Source organism: Dicentrarchus labrax, unplaced genomic scaffold (genome assembly GCF_905237075.1).
Source record: "Dicentrarchus labrax unplaced genomic scaffold, dlabrax2021, whole genome shotgun sequence".
In the NCBI taxonomy this organism is placed as follows: domain Eukaryota; kingdom Metazoa; phylum Chordata; class Actinopteri; family Moronidae; genus Dicentrarchus; species Dicentrarchus labrax.
Window position 1 is genome coordinate 32439541 of NW_026136713.1, and position 19470 is coordinate 32459010.

The 19470-nt window shown below is 39.3% G+C and overlaps 1 protein-coding gene across 3 annotated transcripts; it reads right to left on the minus strand.

The window, feature by feature from the left end:
* Nucleotides 1-1388: 1388 nt before the first annotated feature.
* Nucleotides 1389-8645, minus strand: LOC127374296 (uncharacterized). Of its 3 annotated transcripts, none has more exons than XM_051419460.1 (6): nucleotides 8544-8645; nucleotides 8051-8392; nucleotides 7571-7915; nucleotides 6965-7081; nucleotides 3806-3870; nucleotides 1389-1689 (listed from the first exon to the last, which is right to left on the minus strand). In XM_051419460.1, the coding sequence occupies exons 1-6, from the start codon at nucleotides 8584-8586 to the stop codon at nucleotides 1549-1551; spliced, it is 1053 nt and encodes a 350-aa protein (XP_051275420.1). In that variant the 5' UTR covers nucleotides 8587-8645; the 3' UTR covers nucleotides 1389-1548. The 3 variants fall into 3 exon arrangements, with proteins under 3 accessions (XP_051275420.1, XP_051275419.1, XP_051275418.1); XM_051419459.1 differs by having other exon boundaries at nucleotides 3806-3873; XM_051419458.1 differs by having other exon boundaries at nucleotides 3806-3888.
* Between the last annotated feature and the right edge of the window lie 10825 nt (nucleotides 8646-19470).

The window sequence follows — 19470 nt, forward strand, 5'->3', positions numbered from 1 at the left end:
TTGTGTGAAACAGTGATTTGTGAGTGAATCTATCTATGCTGCTGTTACACTAATACTTTGCTGTCACATGCACACTTGATGTGTCAACTGGGTTGTTTTTAGAATTTTGCTCTAGAAAAAAACCCCTGCAAAAATGTTTAACATGAGCATTTCTAAAACTAGATTTCAACCAATCATGGTAAATAGTTCTAAATGCTATATTGGTGAAACGTAGTATATAATATGGCCATGTGATTTAAATCCAAACTGGAACGTTCTGTTGTTTTAATTTTTAACGTTTAAAGGCTATGGTGCCAGTTAATAAAATGCATGACAGGAAATACTAACCAATAACAGTGAAAAAATAAAAAAAAGTCAGTTATTGGCCTGTTGCATCCTCATGCAGCTAACAGACCACAAGGCAGGAAGCTTTTACATTTAGTCTCTGGGTGTTGTTATAATAAAGGTGTCAACCCGTTTTTCAGTCCTTTTGTTGATGACCTAACTACTGTAAATTGTAAAACATAATTCAGAATTTCAGAACACTGTGTCAGTGTATAAAACAAACTTGGTCTTTTACAATGTGAAATTGTTGACATTGGTGTGACAATATACTAGACCCACATTTACATAATTTTTGTTAATCTGTTTTTATTCCTTATTTCCTTAAAATGCTGTGCACTATACAATCATATTTACCTACAATAATAATTTTACTGGCAGACGATCAACCCGCATAGGCTGACAGAAAGCACCTAAATAAAGTGTAAGGTACCTTTAAGGAAAAAAAAAAAAAAACTTTATTCAATCTGCACTTTATCCATCTGAGAAATATAAACAGCCCTTATTTTATGTTGTTTATTCATTAGTAAAACAAACAAAATACATTCAAACAGCACTATGCTATACTGTGGTGGTACTGTGCCCTGTAACACATTCTTTTCTGTTTCTGACTTGTGGCGCCTAAAGGACTATGGCTGTTTTCATACCAAGCATTTCGTCTGAAAGACCTGGAGCAATCATTTAGCAAAGAGTGAGAATTTGAGTTTCCACAAATTTCCACATCGTGGGCTATACAATTTACAGGAGCTGGGGATCGAACCGCCAACCTTCCGGTTAGTGGACGCTCTACGTCTGAGCCACAGCCGCCCCGTTTCTCCACTTTCTATCTGTTTGGAAGGTCTCTGTTCTGTATCAAAAGCTGCTGGGTGCTGGGCAACCACTTAATATCCCTTTTTGTGCGAATTATGGGACCACAGTTAGAGCAAACAATAACAGAGTCGTCACAAGGTGTGTGCAAGGTCCTGTGTGAATATGCGTGCAAGATTCTGGTCATACACACCCACAACACACGGCTAGTTTTATGCAAACATTTATACAAATGCAGTTCGAAGTAAAATGCACAATAGTAAAATGAATAGCTTGAAAGTCACTTTATTAGCAATAAACTCAGGTGAACTTCATCAAGATGAGCTTGAACTATAGGAAGGGACTGTGTAAAACCAAAGTATATTCAAAGAAAGCTAAACATGATTTACAATTGGACAGGTTGGATTATTCATGAACTGCCTAGAAAGAGGGGTGGTGCTGTGTGTGGTAGTGTGCGTTCACAGCAGAGTACACACACTCTTGTGGTGACCCTCTCTTTTTCCTCACTCTTCTTGTAGAGAAATCCAGTGCTGCATAGTTTACTTCCTCTGCGTCACCATCCTACAAATAATAATTGGCTTTAATAATTCATATTTTATAGATTAGTACTGTCAATAACAATCACAACCAAGTCAAGAGTACAGAATCTAATCATGTGCTATTGAGTATCACTCTTGTTCACATCAAGCACTGTATGTAGCAATGGTGGGAGTTAACTGTTGCATATTCTTTTATGCAGGGTTGTTTGACAACCTTAAAAACTGGCTGAAGAAAATAGTTAACTTTTAATAAAATCTGTCAGCTATGTGAAACAATATAAACAAACTACCCGAATATGAATTATTGAATAACACAGGACTAAAGAATGGTTGTAAAACTTTAGTTAAGTCAGATAAGAGTAATGATCGTAACATAGTTGAACTCCCTCGCATCTCCATCCTCTTTCAAGAGTGAAGGAGAAACTACAGTTCCCATGAAACATGCAAAAAACGCAAAAGGTGTCAGAAGTTTCATTATCTGGATGCAGTCTGACGAGGTATATATGGTAACTTATGTGTACATCTCATCTTTAAGCATATATGTGTGAGACATACATGGAAATATACACTATATACTGAATGTAGTTAACATATTTAATATATCAGATTTATTTATTTGTGACAGCTTCTCCTCGCAGGCTCCATCCCACCAAGCTCTAGTCTAGTGTAGGCCCCCAGGAACCAGTGCTGACCTGGCCAACTGTGGTAATACAAGTTATGTGATGCCATGGGCGTCAAAAAGACTAGTTCTACATAGGGAACAATTCCATACATAAATCGGATATAAGACAAAATATGTAAACTACATACAGAATATAATATATATGCCCATGTACTGTATGTCTCACACATACAGTATATGCTTATAGATGTGATGTATATATAAATCAGGCCAGCTAACAGTCTTGCCTGGGCCCGGGACGAGATAATCTTAGATGCCCCCCCAGCGCCCAGATCTCTCCTTTTCCCTATATAATAATAAATGCTATATATTTTCCTTAGTTGACTTTTTCTCTACTTCAAAGGAGAACAGCAGGTATGGTAGGCAAAATAAGGCCTTTTTTGAGCTGCTATATACTATCCAGTCCCTATCGATTTAATGCCTTCCATTGTGACTCTCTCTCTCTCTCTCTCTCTCTCTCTCTCTCTTCTCTCTCACCGGTAGCCTGACTCTGTCCCTCCGTTGCCCTCCCGCATCACTCTCTCTGTCACCTGACTGCAGCTGGATCTTTCTCCTCTCTGTCTCATCCTCTCTGACGGAGCTACCAAACTCAACTGTTTCTGTCAAAGAGAACGTGTTGTGTCAGGCTTTTATACAAGCTGATGGACGTTAACATTAGAGCTGGCCTGTTAGGTTACGTTACAAGGCTGCTAAACGTTGGCTACGCTGTTTCTTACCTTGCTCTACGTTGACTTTACTAGTTCCAGCTTCACCGTCACCACCTTTTTTTAAATATTTGTTTAGAAAATCTCTAAGGCCTCTTTATTTTCTTGACCACTGAATTTCAAGGACAATGACAACATCAAATTTTGATCATAAGCTTTGATCATAAAACTTTGATTTTTGGGTGGGGGGGGGGGGGGGGTTACACTATTTCAAGGACAATTAGGAAGAAAACAACTAAAAAGCTTTGATGTAACTCAAATATTACATATTTTTTTGACAAATAGGCCTATTTTAATTTTTTTTTTTTTAATTATTCCATAATTTAATGAGGGCCCAGTTCTGGGCCCCCCACCCTACCCTGGGCCCGGGACGACAGACCCGTTTGTCCCCCCCTATCGGCGGGCATGATATATATCACCATATACACTAATACTATATACTAGTATTAGTGTATTAGACTATATCTGGAAGACATTAAAACTGAATTAAAAACACTGTTCTTTCCAGAGCTGATGATGGAAGAAGTTAACGAGTGAGCCATCTCGCCTTCTTCTCATCTCTGTTGCACATGTGCAGTACCGATCACGTACGGATCAGGTACCAAGACGCCTTTTCATTTTCTTGGCTTTCTATGGATTTTCCATAAATATCACACAAACAAAACAAAAAACATTTCCAGTTAGTTTTAAAACAGAAAAACCAAATTTTTGGTCTTGCCGTTGTGGAAAAATTTGCATATAAATATATTTACCATGTCAGTTAGTTGATCCGCTGTCATCCTGTCATGTCTGGGATTATGGGAGGCAGTCTTTGCTCCTGCTGATAAAACCAAACCTTCAGAAAATGAGAAAAGACTGGGAACTGCTGGCAGGTCAATGTGACGACCTCACAAGACCTCACAGTTTCAGTTAGATGATTGACAGTTATACATTCACTCTTCTGTATCTCATTGTAATGTGGGACACTGAAGAAATCCACAATCAGTTGTTCAATGATATAGTTTTGAAAATACATTTCATGTGATGTTATTTGGGGTTGAATTGTTACGATCTCTAGGAGTTGAGTTTTGTTTATTTTATTTTTAATTTTTATTTAGCATCATGACAATTACTCTAGTGTAGCTATCTCTATTATTTTACTGTAATGTAATCAGTGTAGCAGCTTTGTGACGCAGATTTGTGTTATTTTTCATAACATTTTGTCCTCAAAGTTGATGTGTTAGAAGCAGGAAAAATGGGCAGCATGAGGATTTGAGCGACTTTGACAAGAGCCACATTGTGATGGCTAGATGACTGCAGCTCTTGTGGGGTGTTCCCGGTCTGGTCCAAGGAAGGAAAAGCGATGAACAGAAGACAGGGTCATGTGCTCATTGATGCATGAATGCGGTTCTGATAGAAAGGTGTCAGAACACAAAGAACACACAGTGCGTCGCAGTTTGTTGGTATGGGGCTGCAGAACATTATGACCACCATGGTGCTCACGTAATGGCTGATCGGTGTATATATGACATAATGGGTTTCTTTAATGGGTAACAAGAGCAGATTCTTCTATTGTTGTCAATATATCTTTCACTTACTTACTTACCTCTGTATATTGAAATGTACTTTTGGTAAGTATTGATGACAGTTTTCCTTAGAGAAATATTTAAATTGTATTTCCACTTTTGTCAGATGTTGATGTAAAGTAGCAAAAATTTATATTGTCCCAAAGAATGAATGGATGTTTAAAATAACCCATTGTTTTATGGAGTTAAGTTATTCTGTATTCTAGGACTCAAAGTGACAATTAATCAGAAGTCCATAATTTATTTCCTTGAGGCAAAATATAATCATTTTCTACTTCAAGAGCAAAGAAGACAAGAGGAGAGAGGAGAACAAAAAAAGTAATTCAATTGCTCATATAAACTTATGTAACTGAGACCTATAACAGACCTTTTCTAGGCGTAGTGTTTAGCATAAATCAATGCATAAAATAATCCAGGAACAATTAAAGCTGCAAGCAGCGTTGGGCGGGACCTCGCACTCCACGCAACTTGGGGCGTGCTGCTGCCACGTCACGTGCCGTCGTAACACGTGTGGACCACAACATGAAAATTCCACGGAAATCAGATCATAATCGCAGCACTTACTTCCTGTTGCCAGTAGGTGGTGCTCTCCCTATATCTGAATATTGTAGACATGTTCAAGGTGGGACTCAAACGTGTGAAGTTTCATTGAGATTGGACCATGTACACTGAAGTTGTGAGGACGTGTTACAGAATATGTGACGTTCAGTGGACATGAGTTTATCATGTTAGTTATGAGTACTGTCTGTTTCATGGCCAATCAGCATAAGTCGACACATTGTCACGGGCACGCGGTTCGATATACAGTCACAAATAGCACAACCTTTGATCAGCAGTATTTTTTAACTGTACTGACAAACTTTGAAGTAGATCCAATAAATTCCCTAGAAGAAGTTTGTTCAAATACAACACCAAAAATCTCTGAAAAAGGCTGCGAAATTCAACGTGGCCAACTTTGCCGGCACACCACGGTTACGCCCTTCAACGTACATGCACAAAGAGCACAACTTTTAATCAGCACCATTGTTTGACTGTACTGACCAATTTTGAAGTAGATCCACTGAATTCCCTAGGAGTAGTTCGTTCAAATACAATGCGAAAAATTCACCAAAAATGAGCACGGAATTCAAAATGGCCAACTTTGACGGCATGCCACGGACACACCCTTCAACGTACATGCACAAATAGCACAACTTTTAATCAGAACCATTTTTTGACTGTACTGACAAACTTTAAAGTAGATCCAATAAATTCCCTAGGAGGAGTTTGTTCAAATACAATGCGAAAAGTTTGGCGAAAGTGAAAATCAAAATCAAAAGGGCCGACTTCCCGTGGGGTTTTGGGTATGGGTCCAAGAGGCTTTTTTGTACGTCCCGGCATGTTACACGTGCCTACAGAGTTTCATACATATCGGTGCAACGTGGCGCCAGGTCTGCTATTTTTTATCCTGTAGGGGGCGCTACAAACACAACAAACACGATGTTTGGTATGTGAGCTCCGGGCACTACTGTACACGTACCCTGTGAATTTCATATTCATAACTATTACGGTCTCTGCAGAGTGATTTACCATGCCACCAGAGCGCCACCTAGTGGCGTGTTTTTTTTCTCCTTTTTAGGTGAGCCTCAGGGAGTCATGGGCAAGCATCGTACCAAGTTTCATTTAAATCACATGTGCCGATGCGGAGATATAAACTTCTTCATTTTAAAGAGCACCACCTTCTGGCGATGGCTTGAAATTGTGCACGATGCCTAAGGAAGACATGAGGAACTATGGACCCAAGCTTGGTGTCAATCGGACATACCAATGTGGAGAAATGGTCCAGTTCCTTTGTTGACGAAAAATCTACAGGAAGTTAGAATTTTATAGCGTGCTTATTTTTTGAAATTTCAAAAATGTTCAAAACACTTTTTTTGCCAAGGCAGTCCCCAGGTGCTAGGTGAAGAATTTCATGCGAATCGGACAAAGCCTGTAGGAGGAACACGAAAAAGTAGTGTAAGGACATTTTGCGCTCTAACGGAAAAAAATTATAGGCGGAAGTTAGCGGGGCCTATATAGGAAGATTCAGCTCCATTCACCGAACGTGTGGATACAAGGTTTTTGAATGTGCGACAAACTATGCAGAAGTTATTAAGTAACCAAAAAGTCAAAATACTTTTATCAATATAAAATTTTTCACCAGGCCTGACAACTTTGCAAAATAAAATTGAGTTTTCGTATATGTTCAGGGGGGCAAAAATGCAGTCAAAGGCGCTAAAAATAATAGGTAAGAATAAGAAACATAGCAAATACAATAGGGACCTCCAGTGGTTGCTGGCTCAGTCCCTAATAATTAAAGGAACCTACCTTTGCAATGTTCACAAACTCTCCTTTGATTTACGTGGAAAATAAGAAAGATATTCACAGCCACACAGCAGGCCAACAGTACTCCAAGAACAAGGGTAACTGGGTCCAGTTGTGATGCTGTAATGAGCAAAATGTCAAAACACACTGAACACCTCATTCATGTTTATTTCAGTGACTACTTGGAGCAATATTAAGAGTAACTCAAAACCAAATCTTTGTCATACAAAATAGTCATTGTATGTTTAAAATTAAAATGAGAAGGCGTGTTGCTACCAAAGTTTTTTCAACAAGCACGAGTTAGACAAAAGTAACTGCATTTCTTTAGAGGTAGTAAATGAGTTTGAACCATTTTCTTTCCTTTGACCTCGACATTAAAATTATTTCGAGAATAAATTAAGAAACACAAAAAAGGCATGAAAAGAGAAAAAAATTTTGACTAACATTTACCATTTGTGATTCTGACTTAAAGATGCTACCTGAAAGGGACATGAGCACATTTTTCTTTGTGCTTAAGTCCCTTTAATATCCATAAATAAATATATATAGAGTAAAAACAATATATTTTGTATACTCATTCTATACTTAAACTGTATTTTTGCAACGTACTTGTTTCCACTTTAGTTCCTTCACCAAACAGGATCTCTCCACATGAGACCACAGCACAGTAGTAAGTCCCAGTATCAGAGGAGTCTGTTATGGTTTTCGACAGACTGTAGACACAGCTCCTTTCCTCTTGTTCATCACTGCTGTTCCTGTGAGTGTAAATGACGTCTGGATGAGATTGTCCTGATATAGCTCTGAACCAGTACACATTGTGTTCACCTGGACACTGGACTCTGGTTTCTTTGTTCTTGGGGAGAAGTGAACACTGGAGAGTCACTGAGTGTCCCGGCTGGACTGATGCTGTCTCTGGACGTTGCTTCACAATCACAGATTTCTGCTGATTACGATCTGTGTAATATATATAAAACATACATAAAAATAAAAATATATGTCAAAAGCAATTTACAACCGAAATTATTGGTAAGACATAAAATGTAGTGCTAACTGTCATAGGCCATAGACAAAAGAAGTTGCAGTTTTTACCATTCACAGCCAAGAAGACGGCATTAACAACACTCGATTTGTATGCTGCTCCGGTTTGACAGAAGTATGTTGCTTCGTCCTCTTTGCTGATATTTCTAATGGTAAGTAAATAATGAGTCTTTTCCTCTGTGATGTTGAAACGTGAGTTGTTAAATTGTGCATCAAGTTTTCGGTTGTTATAAGATCCAGTAGCAACTACTTGGATCATATAACCAGGAGGCAGCTTATACAACTGAAAGAATTTGCCCTCCTGAGAGACTGGACATCGCAAAGTATAATTCCCACCTACTTCAACCACAGTCACAGAGCTCGGCGGACGAAGCTCTGCAGTTTCAATCAAGTCTGAAAAAAAAGAAATAAAAACATATTTACAAGACAACATGAAAAAAAACAATCAAAAAGTTTCTACCATCAGGAAGATTACTACATTTCTTTCTTTACTTTCAACACACAGTTCAATATAAACAATCATATTGTTTCAAGTTGCACTTACACACTGAACTAAGAAGAATCAAAGCAGCCAGTCGTTCAGACATTGTGGTACAGCACCCTTGTCTTGATGTATTCTCACCCAAATGAAGATTCAGTCACAAGATCATCAAAGTCTACAAAGTGGAAATCGTTCTGATTGGCTGAAACACAGGAAACGCTCTTCCTCCTAAAAGTTAATTGTGATTTAAGTTCATGAAGCATACTTCATGCTGTGTTTCAGTTCCTCTGTGTGTGATCCCCTTTTGATGATAATGTTAATGCGGTTTAAGCACAACTATTTATCAAAAACAGAATGTATAATGTAACTAACACTAGGAAAAGGACAAATAGCTCAATGAGTAATCAAGACTCTCCTGAAAGAGTCTGTTACAGAGATGTGCCTAATACGAAACTACTGTACTGGGAACTTATTAACATTCTGTCAGTGGTTATAAAGGGTTTTCAAACTGGCTGATGGGGCAGAGTCGCGCTTGTATCCCATGCTAAAACTATCCATCCGTCATCTATAACCACTTATTCTTTGCAGGGTTGTGGGGTGCTGGAGCCAATCCTGCACAGTCATGTCTTTGGACTGTTGGAGGAAGCTGGATCACAGATCAAGTACAATTCAGTTGTGAAGGAAAGTTACATATGTACCGATGTACTGCATGGTGCTCACAAGCACTAGTGCTGTTGCTGCCCCTCTGTACCTTCTGTAAAGTTGGCCTATCAGAAGAAAGCAGGAAGGGATAAATCCAGCTCTATATTCTTAGTCTGAGACTCCACTATGGTAACTGGGTCCAATTTTTGTTCTGAGATTAAAACAAAATGTCAGCAGACATTGAACTCTTTACTCCTCCTTTAATTTTTTTCAAACATGATTTCAGCATGATGTAGACAAAAGTAACTGCATTTCTTTAGTGGTAGTAAATGAGTTGTAATCATTTTCTTTCCTTGGACCTCATTATTAACATTATTTCAAGATTAAATTAACAAATACAAAAAGGCATGAAAAGAACAAATTTGAAAGAAAAGAAAAACTTGAATAACATTTAACATATGAGAGAGCTACGATTCTGACTTAAAGATGCTACTTGAAAGGGACTTATGCACATAGAAAAAGATATCCATAAATATATTAAGAGTTGAAACTCATTCTATACTCAAACTGCATTTTTGCATTAGTTTATGGTAACAAACGCAAAACCGCATAATGGAGTATTTGTTAAATTAACTTTAAACTTGACCTATAGAGCTTATTGACGGCAGACATTTTGACCTGGTAAAGCAGGACAAGCAAAGGTGAAACTAATAAGGTTAATAATTGGGAATGTCTTGATGTGCATGAAAGCACCACAGGTATAAACAGCTGTGTGTCAGCTGAAGGATCGGATTTGGGTTCAATATAGCTGATGACTGTCAGTAAATAAATGCCTTGATAGGCCCTAATACCGATCTTTAAGATAAAGTTGGGAAATCCCAGAGCTGGAGCTGCCATGATATATCAAAATATGTGCCATGAAGAAGGGAAATCAGCTCCATATTTTTTCTTCAAATACAAATATCATGTTTTAAAATTCTAGCCAGTTTTAATGACATATCAAATATTTTCAAAGAGTTTAAAAACGTACTTGTTTCCACTTTAGTTCCCTCACCAAACAGGATCTCTCCACATGAGACGAGATGTTCTTGTGAGTGTAAATGACATCTGGCTGAGATTGTCTTGATCCAGCTCTGAACCAGTACACATTGTGTTTACCTGGACACTGGACTCTGGTTTCTTTGTTCTTGGGGAGAAGTGAACACTGGAAAGTCACTGAGTGTCCCGGCTGGACTGATGCTGTCTCTGGATGTTGCTTCACAATCACAGATTTCTGATGGTTTTTATGATCTGTGTGATTCACAAAAAAAAAAACAGGAATTAACTAATGGATTGTTTGGGTATTGATGCAAGCATAAAAAATAAAGACAATGAAATGATCATACTTTAACCAGTCACAGCCACTTATGTGCCATTCATAAATCTCATTTGGTATGCTGTTCCGGTTTGACAGATGTATGTTGCTTCATCGTCTTTGCTAACATCTTTAATGTTAAGAAAATATAAATCCTCCCCTCTTGTGATTGAAAATCTTGAGTTGACAAATTGTCCTTTAAGTGACACTGAGTAAGTAGTTCCTCCTGCAACAGTTTGGATCATACAGTGGGTAAGGAAAGTATTCAGACCCCTTTACATTTTTCACTTTGTTTCATTGCAGCCATTTGCTAAAATCAAAAAAGTTCATTTTATTTCTCATTAATGTACACTCAGCACCCCATCTTGACAGAAAAATGAAATGTAGAAATTTTTGCAAATTTATTAAAAAAGAAAAACTGAAATATCACATGGTCATAAGTATTCAGACCCATTGCTCAGTATTGAGTAGAAGCACCCTTTTGAGCTAGTACAGCCATGAGTCTTCTTGGGAATGATGCAACAAGTTTTTCACACCTGGATTTGGGGATCCTCTGCCATTCTCCTCAATTGGGTTTAGGTCAGGGCTCTGGCTGGGCCAGTCAAGAATGGTCACAGAGTTGTTCCGAAGCCACTCCTTTGTTATTTTAGCTGTGTGCTTAGGGTCATTGTCTTGTTGGAAGGTGAACCTTCGGCCCAGTCTGAAGTCCTGAGCACTCTGGAAGTGGTTTTCTTCCAGGATATCTCTGTACTTGGCCGCATTCATCTTTCCTTCAATTGCAACCAGTCGTCCTGTCCCTGCAGCTGAAAAACATCCCCATAGCATGATGCTGCCACCACCATGTTTCACTGTTGGGATTGTATTGGGCAGGAAATGAGCAGTGCCTGGTTCTCTCCACACATACCGCTTAGAATTAAGGCCAAAAAGTTCAATCTTGGTCTCATCAGACCAGAGAATCTTATTTCTTATAGTCTGGGAGTCCTTCATGTGTTTTTTGGCAAACTCTATGCGGGCTTTCATTCTCTTGCACTGAGGAGAGGCTTCCGTCGGGCCACTCTGCCATAAAGCCCCGACTGGTGGAGGGCTGCAGTGATAGTTGACTTTGTGGAACTTTCTCTGCATCTCTGGAGCTCAGCCACAGTGATCTTTGGGTTCTTCTTTACCTCTCTCACCAAGGCTCTTCTCCCACGATTGCTCAGTTTGGCTGGACGGCCAGGTCTAGGAAGAGTTCTGGTCGTCCCAAACTTCTTCCATTTAAGGATTATGGTGGCCACTGTGCTCTTAGGAACCTTGAGTGCTGCAGAAATTCTTTTGTAACCTTGGCCAGATCTGTGCCTTGCCACAATTCTGTCTCTGAGCTCCTTGGGCAGTTCCTTCGACCTCATGATTCTCATTTGCTCTGACATGCAGTGTGAGCTGTAAGGTCTTATATAGACAGGTGTGTGCCTTTCCTAATCAAGTCCAATCAGTTTAATTAAACACAGCTGGACTCCAATGAAGGAGCAGAACCATCTCAAGGAGTATCAGAAGAAATGGACAGCATGTGAGTTAAATATGAGTGTCACAGCAAAGGGTCTGAATACTTATGACCATGTGATATTTCAGTGGTTTTTTTTTAATACATTTACAAAAATTTCTACATTTCTGTTTTTTTCTGTCAAGATGGGGTGCTGAGTGTACATTAATGAGAAATAAAATGAACTTTTTTGATTTTAGCAAATGGCTGCAATGAAACAAAGAGTGAAAAATTTAAAGGGGTCTGAATACTTTCGGTACCCACTGTATATCCAAACTTCAGTTTATACCAGTTAATCAACCCGGCTGCTTCAGTTCCAGAGATTAAACATGTCAGAGTCAAATTATCACCAAGTTCAGCCACAGTCAAAGGCATCTGGGGAGGAATGTCTATGGTTTGACCTGAAATAAAAGAAACAACAACAAACTAAATCAGTAGTTAAGTAGTTAGTAAAGCAGCAATTAACAATTAAGTATAAATAGTTTGTCTAAACTTTCGTATGACTTGATACATGTTTAAAACAAACTAGTGCCAGCACCACAGTGGTACTCAAAGTAGAACTTAAAGTAAACAAGAAGTGTTCTTACACAGTGTACAGAGAAGAATCAAAGCAGCCAGTCTTCCGATCATTGTGGTACAGCGCCTTGTGTACAACTGATGCCTTCACACATGAATGGAAGATGTAGTCATGAGGTTTTAAGGTTTCCAAAGTAGAAGTTGTTAGTGATTGGCTGAAATGCAGACAATGTACATAGCCTTGAATATATCAAACCCATGATCAATTCCCCTTTAATGAAACTCAGATGTACTGTATTTCTATTTTTTTTTCAACCAACATTGGATTGAAGCAAATAATTGCTAGCTATATCAATAATATAATTAATTGCACTCAATTTATTTTTATTTTTTTCAAAAACTATAACAATTAAAGGACCAGTTTACACTTTTGGGCATCTTGGTGGCAGAGTGCTTAAGATTCATACCGTATAACTGTAATGTCCCCCTGTTCAGGCCATGGATGTTTGTTACATGTCATACCCATCAACCCCCCCTCATTTCCTGTGATACATTTCCTCTTTGTTGGTCTGAATATGTATCTGTTAATGGTCTGCTGGTGCAGACAACACAGTGTGCCTGCTATTGAGTGACTTCAGACTGTGGTATTTTCATGTTTCCCACTTGTAAAAGCAATGGACATGACAGATTTATACTGGTTTAAAATCACACATGTTTGTGACCGTCCCAGTGGGCTAATGGCTTTCTAAAATATTTGTTACATGAGTTTAAAGAATGAATAGTTATTAGTATGGTTAAAATATCTAGTATTTGTAGTATATTATAAATGTGATATATAGTGTATAAATAGAAGCAGAGAGCTTTTTACTTTGTAAGTACAAAAAACATCAGGAATGTTTTAAACATACTGTATATGAAAACATTTTCTGGGGGATAATACTATTTTTTTTCTTTTTAGTCTCACAACACCTTGTAAAGGAAATGTGCACTGAAAACAACAAGCAAAGCCACATGCAACAGATAAAAGCTGTAGTGTCATTTCTCTGCCTTTGACCAACCACTGAGGCTGTTTACTCAGAAGAGACCTGACTATGGGCTTCAACAGGATATGAAGTGATGTTAGAGGTATATGGAGGGAAGAGCTACAAGAGGCATCAGAAAGGTCATTTTAGTTTAACCCGTATGCCCGATAACATTGAGATTAAGATCTCTGTTTCAAGAGAGATACACACAATATTGAATCAAACAACAGATGTGTGACAGCATACAATTCACTTACTCAATAGACATTGGTTCCACATTAAAGGAAACAAATTGCATTCAAAATGAGTATAATGTTTTAAAAAGCTTAAAAAGGAATGAGAGAGATTATAAATGCAAAATGTTTTGCAATTTGCAAAAACAAACAAACCTCTTAAACACAAAAACATATTTTTTATTTATTACTTATTGCAGTGTATAGGCTTGCTACATGCACTGTGCATCACAATGCAAAAATGATGTGAAAAGAAAAGAGGTGAGGTTTAAGTCAACCAAGGTCACCACACACACTAATAATGTGTTCATACGGCTTTAATCTGCCCTGCAGCAACTTCGTGTCCCTCTGAGAACATATTTATCAAAGATCAGTCACCTCTTCATATGTTCTCTGAACTGCATGTGATCAGGAGAGTCGTTCATAAAAGACATTTTAAATATAATTTTGTGGCATACATAAATGACTAAATGTGCTGCAAATCCAGTAAGACATGTATGGAGATAAGTTTGTTCCTTTATTATTCAATCAAATAGAATAGATTTGAAACCAAAAAAGAGATTTGAGAGCAAAAAAGAGTAAGTGGCAATAAAAAAAAAAATTTTGAGATCAAAACAGAACAGGTTGCAATTGGAAAAAAAAATATGAGAGAACATATTTCTTCAACTTCAATCAAAATTAATGTTTGTAAGTAAAAACATACAATCATTTTGTTTGCAAATCAGTCCTCTTTGCTTGCAAATTCAAAAGTTTTGCTTGCGAATTCAACTGCACTTGATGGGCGGGGCCTACGCTGGTGGACGAGAGAAGAGTTTCTATTGGTTGGTTTGACCTGGCTACGTCTTCCGCATTACACCCACTTCTCCCTTGTGCTGTGCTGCTTGGAGAAGCCTGTTGCTCTTGAAACGTTTCCCATAAGTAATGAATTGCGCTATATATCGTTGGCTACAGCCTGCCGTACATTCACAACAACAACAACACAAGTAATGAATTATAATGCCCTGCTGCTGCAAGCACACTGATTAGCAGCAACATGGTTGTCTCTGCTAGTCACGGCCTGAGCAGAGTAGCCTAATGAGTGAGTGAATTACAGGGAGGCGTATACAACGTAGGGCTGTGATTTAAACATTTAGTGTTGCATGGTACTCGCGGTGCCAAAACGTCACGGTTCCTACACAACAGTACTACTGTGGATTACTAAACTACCGCTGAACGCGGTGCCAGTTTCCACTGTGTAGCGGGCTGCCGCTACTCCTCCCGGTTCCCGTTCTCTACAGCTGTTCTAATGTCAACAAACACACGTGGCGAATAATTAAACAAATTCACGCACATATTTCTAACCAGCCAGCATTACTGGTCTATACAGGAGCAGCTGAATGATGCTTTTGACCTCAGAGATGTACAATGTGTAGGCTATAGAAGAGAAACGCAAATTTCAGCACCACTGATCTGTATAATCAGACCAAAAGACATGTCCTGATTTTTATGTTTGTTGACATTAGAACAGCTGTAGCGAGAACGGGAACCGGGAGGAGTAGCGCCAGCGGTAGTTTAGTAATCCACGGTAGTACTGTTGTGTAGGAACCGTGACGTTTTGGCACCGCGAGTACCATGCAACACTAAATGTTTCAATCACAGCCCTACGTTGTATACGCCTCCCTGTAATTCACTCACTCATTAGGCTACTCTGCTCAGGCCGTGACTAGCAGAGACAACCATGTTGCTGCTAATCAGTGTGCTTGCAGCAGCAGGGCATTATAATTCATTACTTGTGTTGTTGTTGTTGTGAATGTACGGCAGGCTGTAGCCAACGATATATAGCGCAATTCATTACTTATGGGAAACGTTTCAAGAGCAACAGGCTTCTCCAAGCAGCACAGCACAAGGGAGAAGTGGGTGTAATGCGGAAGACGTAGCCAGGTCAAACCAACCAATAGAAACTCTTCTCTCGTCCACCAGCGTTTTTTGATTGCCACTTACTCTTTTTTGCTCTCAAATCTCTTTTTTGGTTTCAAATCTATTCTATTTGATTGAATAATAAAGGAACAAAATTCTCTCCATAGACATGGGTTGGCTCTGTGAATGTTTAGCATTTCCCTTTCTCTTAACAACAACCTCCAAAGAAAAAAACACTAGAAATGTGCAATAAAAACTCCCACCCTCACCCATTCACCCACTTTTAAGTCTAACATCATGAGAATGAAAGGAAGAAATGTGGCCAAACCTTCTTTTTATAGCCCAGCCACAACCGTGCTCAACTTTCCACACATCATTTGTTTGTCAGTGGTGAGTGTAAATGTGTGTGAACGCACATTCACAACAAAATAAAGGACAACATAATCATTTTTACAGTTGTTTCTTTCCCCATGTTCACACACTGTATATTTCACTGCATACGATACGATAATACGAGAATAATGTAATAATAATAAAAGAAAAAAAGTTGTTTTAATGAGAAAAAAGCTTCGGGCTGACAGGTTGGTTACGTTATTTGATGCTACATGAGAGAATATTTTCAACTTTCTTAACGCTAGCAAAGTCATACAACATCCTGTCATGTAGCGTTAAACCTAACATAATTAACGTTACAACAGATGTGATGTGAGACATTAACTGGGGTTATGGTCTACATTTGTTGTTATTGCGTGTCCAAATTATCCGGTCCATGACCCACAGTAGGCCTATATGTGAATTTTGACTTGCCATTCCTGCACGTAACATCACAGTAACGTTACTTTGTTTAAACTTAGGCTGCTAGCAGTCACCATCTCTGTCTCTCTCTCAGGCAAGGGAACACCGGAGCCATTCGATGAAAACAACAGACCAGGTAAGCAAAGACTGACAGGAACTAACCTTATCTCCAGTTCCAGGTTTTTGAGACTTACTTTTTAGCTGAGTATGTTTGTTGGCAAATGGTAGTTAAGCAAGATGTGCATGTTCACAGGACAATAGAGTTAATAAAATCAATATTTTACGTTGTCATACATCGAGATAAACTGAATTAATGACAGTATGCACCTTGAGCTACATGGCAACTGCTCATAAGTGCCAAAAGAAGAGTAACATAGGAGGAACATAGGAGGAAGAGATATCCATCAAATGAAATATACTGGTTTGATATACTGTACATTTTATTAGCAATATTTTCCAGATCATTCAAAATGGGTTTGTATTCAGTAGGTATGTAGGCACACCTTCGCTATGGGCGGTGGCCCGCCCCCAAAAATGCTTGTGCCCCCCCCCCAATTGAGGCGCAGATCTCTTAAAGGGACACTTCCCCCATTTGCATTAAGCTTTGTATCATTAGAACCCCAGTCATATTTTTGAATGGTCGTGTATCATTCCCTCACTTCCCCTGAGAGGGGAGAAATAAGGATTTTAGTGTTGCACTTCCTGCTTCCAATGATGTAAAAATCGTCATTTTGCGTCATTGGAAGCAGGAAGTCTCATATCTCTGTAGAGGAGGTGAGACTACAAACACTACTTCCTCATTTTTTTTCACTCATGCTGCAGACCTCTTACAGATCAGTGGGTGGGACTTGACCTGCAGAAAATAAAAAATATAACCGCCATCTTGTTTGGAAGCTAAGTGGAGGCCCTGACGAGCCAGACGTTACGATTATGGTAATCAATCTAATATGGAAGAAATTTCGAAAGTATGATGGTCAAATCAGATGTTCGTGGCTACCTTTATGAGCCGCAATATAGCGAGCAGCGGCTGAGGCTTCTGCAGCCGAGGCAGAGGACCTGCCTGTCGCGGACGAGGAACCCGGACTGGCTCGAGCTGGGGCGGACTGCTGGTGCCTGTGCTCTCGCTGTGCGCCTACGGACACACGGACGTCTGACTGTAAAGTGAGTGTTTCTATTTTCTGTTTTATAACAACGTGGCATGTATGTACACAATTTGTTCAAGCATTATTCCCGGTTAATACGTAATGTCAGCCAACTGAACTAACTTCTTTACTGCACAAACAGCTTGCAGTTGCATTGCTAACTACTGTGGCACGCTAAACACAAAGACCATGCATCTCTAACTGTGTGCTCAATGTCTTGCAGACAATATCGCCTAACAGCCTTTCTGGAATGGGTCCTGCAAGACGAGAGATTGGGTCGAGGCCATCATGTCGTTTTACCCGCTTATGTGGTGCAGGCTATCCGACAGAAATATCCAGCTCCAGATGGCCAGTACTGCGGCACCAAGGAGTTGAGGACGCTCAGGAGGAACTATAACTGTCATTGTTAACATATTTATTTTTGTTGTTGTTGTTGATATATTTCTGTAAATAAATGGTTTACATTCATGTTGTTGTAGTCCTTGATAGTGTTAGTGGGAGCGGCCTGCGGAGCTGTGCATTGTGGGAGTTGTTGTCTTTAATACAAATGCGCCCTAAAGTCACTTTCTGTCTTTTCTCGGTCAAATAGGCACCAAATTCAAAATGTAATGTTACAGTTCGACTACATATATAACCCACTTTCAACAAATATTTATGTTTCCATGGGTGAAATGCTCCTTTACAAAAAAATTACTTTAATTTTAATTTTATATTATCATAGTAGCTAATATTGCGTTGAGAAATACTAATGTTGCATTCTTTATCATTAAAACATTAAAAATATAAAGAAACAATGGTGTGATTTTTTTTGATTTATGGGAATCTACACTGCAACAGCCTATCACGGCCTTACTGAAAAGAAAGTTTGGCTACGTACGTGACGTATGTAGCCGCTCAACAGTTACCACGCATTTTTGAAAATTAAGCTGGATGAGTTTTTGCCGGTTTACTATTTCATTTCTAGTTCATCATGGATATTCGTAAGTTGTTGAAAACAGGCCAGCTGACAGTCTTGCCTGGGCCCGGGACGAAATAATCTATGATGGGCCCCCCCGTGCCCAGATCTCTCCTTTTCCCATCCACTCCTGTTCCTCTCCTCAGCAGCTACTTCAGTTGTGCTTTGTTTTTTTTATTTCTGTCTCCATCAATTTTTGTTGTTGGCTGTCAATTCCAGAAGTCTGTAGGACAGAATGTTGTAGGTTCTTCCATTTCCGATAACAATGTTTGTGTGCACGATTTCTGTCATGTTCTGGAAATCTCTCATAAAGCTTTCTGTATCTTATATTCGATATTTTCATCCCATCTGTGGAATTTAGTGCACTAGTTGACTTTTTCTCTACTTCAAAGGAGAACAGCAAGCATGGTAGGCAAAATAAGGCCTTTTTTGAGCTGCTATATACTATCCAGTCCCTATCGATTTTTTCCCTTCCATTGTGGGATGTGGAATATGTCAAATAGTTTGGGAATTCCCTGCCCTCTGCATCTGCTGGCAATTCCTTTGCCCTCTCTGAGAAAGGCGTTGGTTTTGCCATCACATGTACGAGGTTCACTCTATCAGTGATCAGTCTCTGATCCATCCTGCTCAGACTCTCGGACGGGGCAGCGGCAGGGGTGGACTGGCCATCTGTGTGATCTGGAGAATCACAGAACGGCCGGTACTCCAGGACGGCCGGCGGCCCACCACCCGCCACGCAGTCATCACCTGTTTTTTTCCCCCTGCTAATCTACTGTTTCACACTTCAGTACAGTAGGTGGCAGCAATGCACCTTTAAGTTGGATGCTAGCTGCCCCGACCGTGCCCGCCAATTAAGGAGAATAAGAAGAAGTGGAAGAAGAAGAAGAAGTAGTAGCAGCAGCAAAGATGTTCAAGACCA

Excerpts from the sequence above, each read along its gene's own strand:
- LOC127374296 (XM_051419458.1), bottom strand. The coding sequence starts at position 8,586 with ATGTCTGAACGACTGGCTGCTTTGATTCTTCTTAGTTCAGTGT. Across the intron at positions 7,082-7,570 it reads AGGAACTAAAGTGGAAACAA|CATCACAACTGGACCCAGTT; the intron begins GTACGTTGCAAA and ends TGCTCATTACAG. Across the intron at positions 3,889-6,964 it reads AGTTTGTGAACATTGCAAAG|GTTTGGTTTTATCAGCAGGA; the intron begins GTAGGTTCCTTT and ends CATTTTCTGAAG.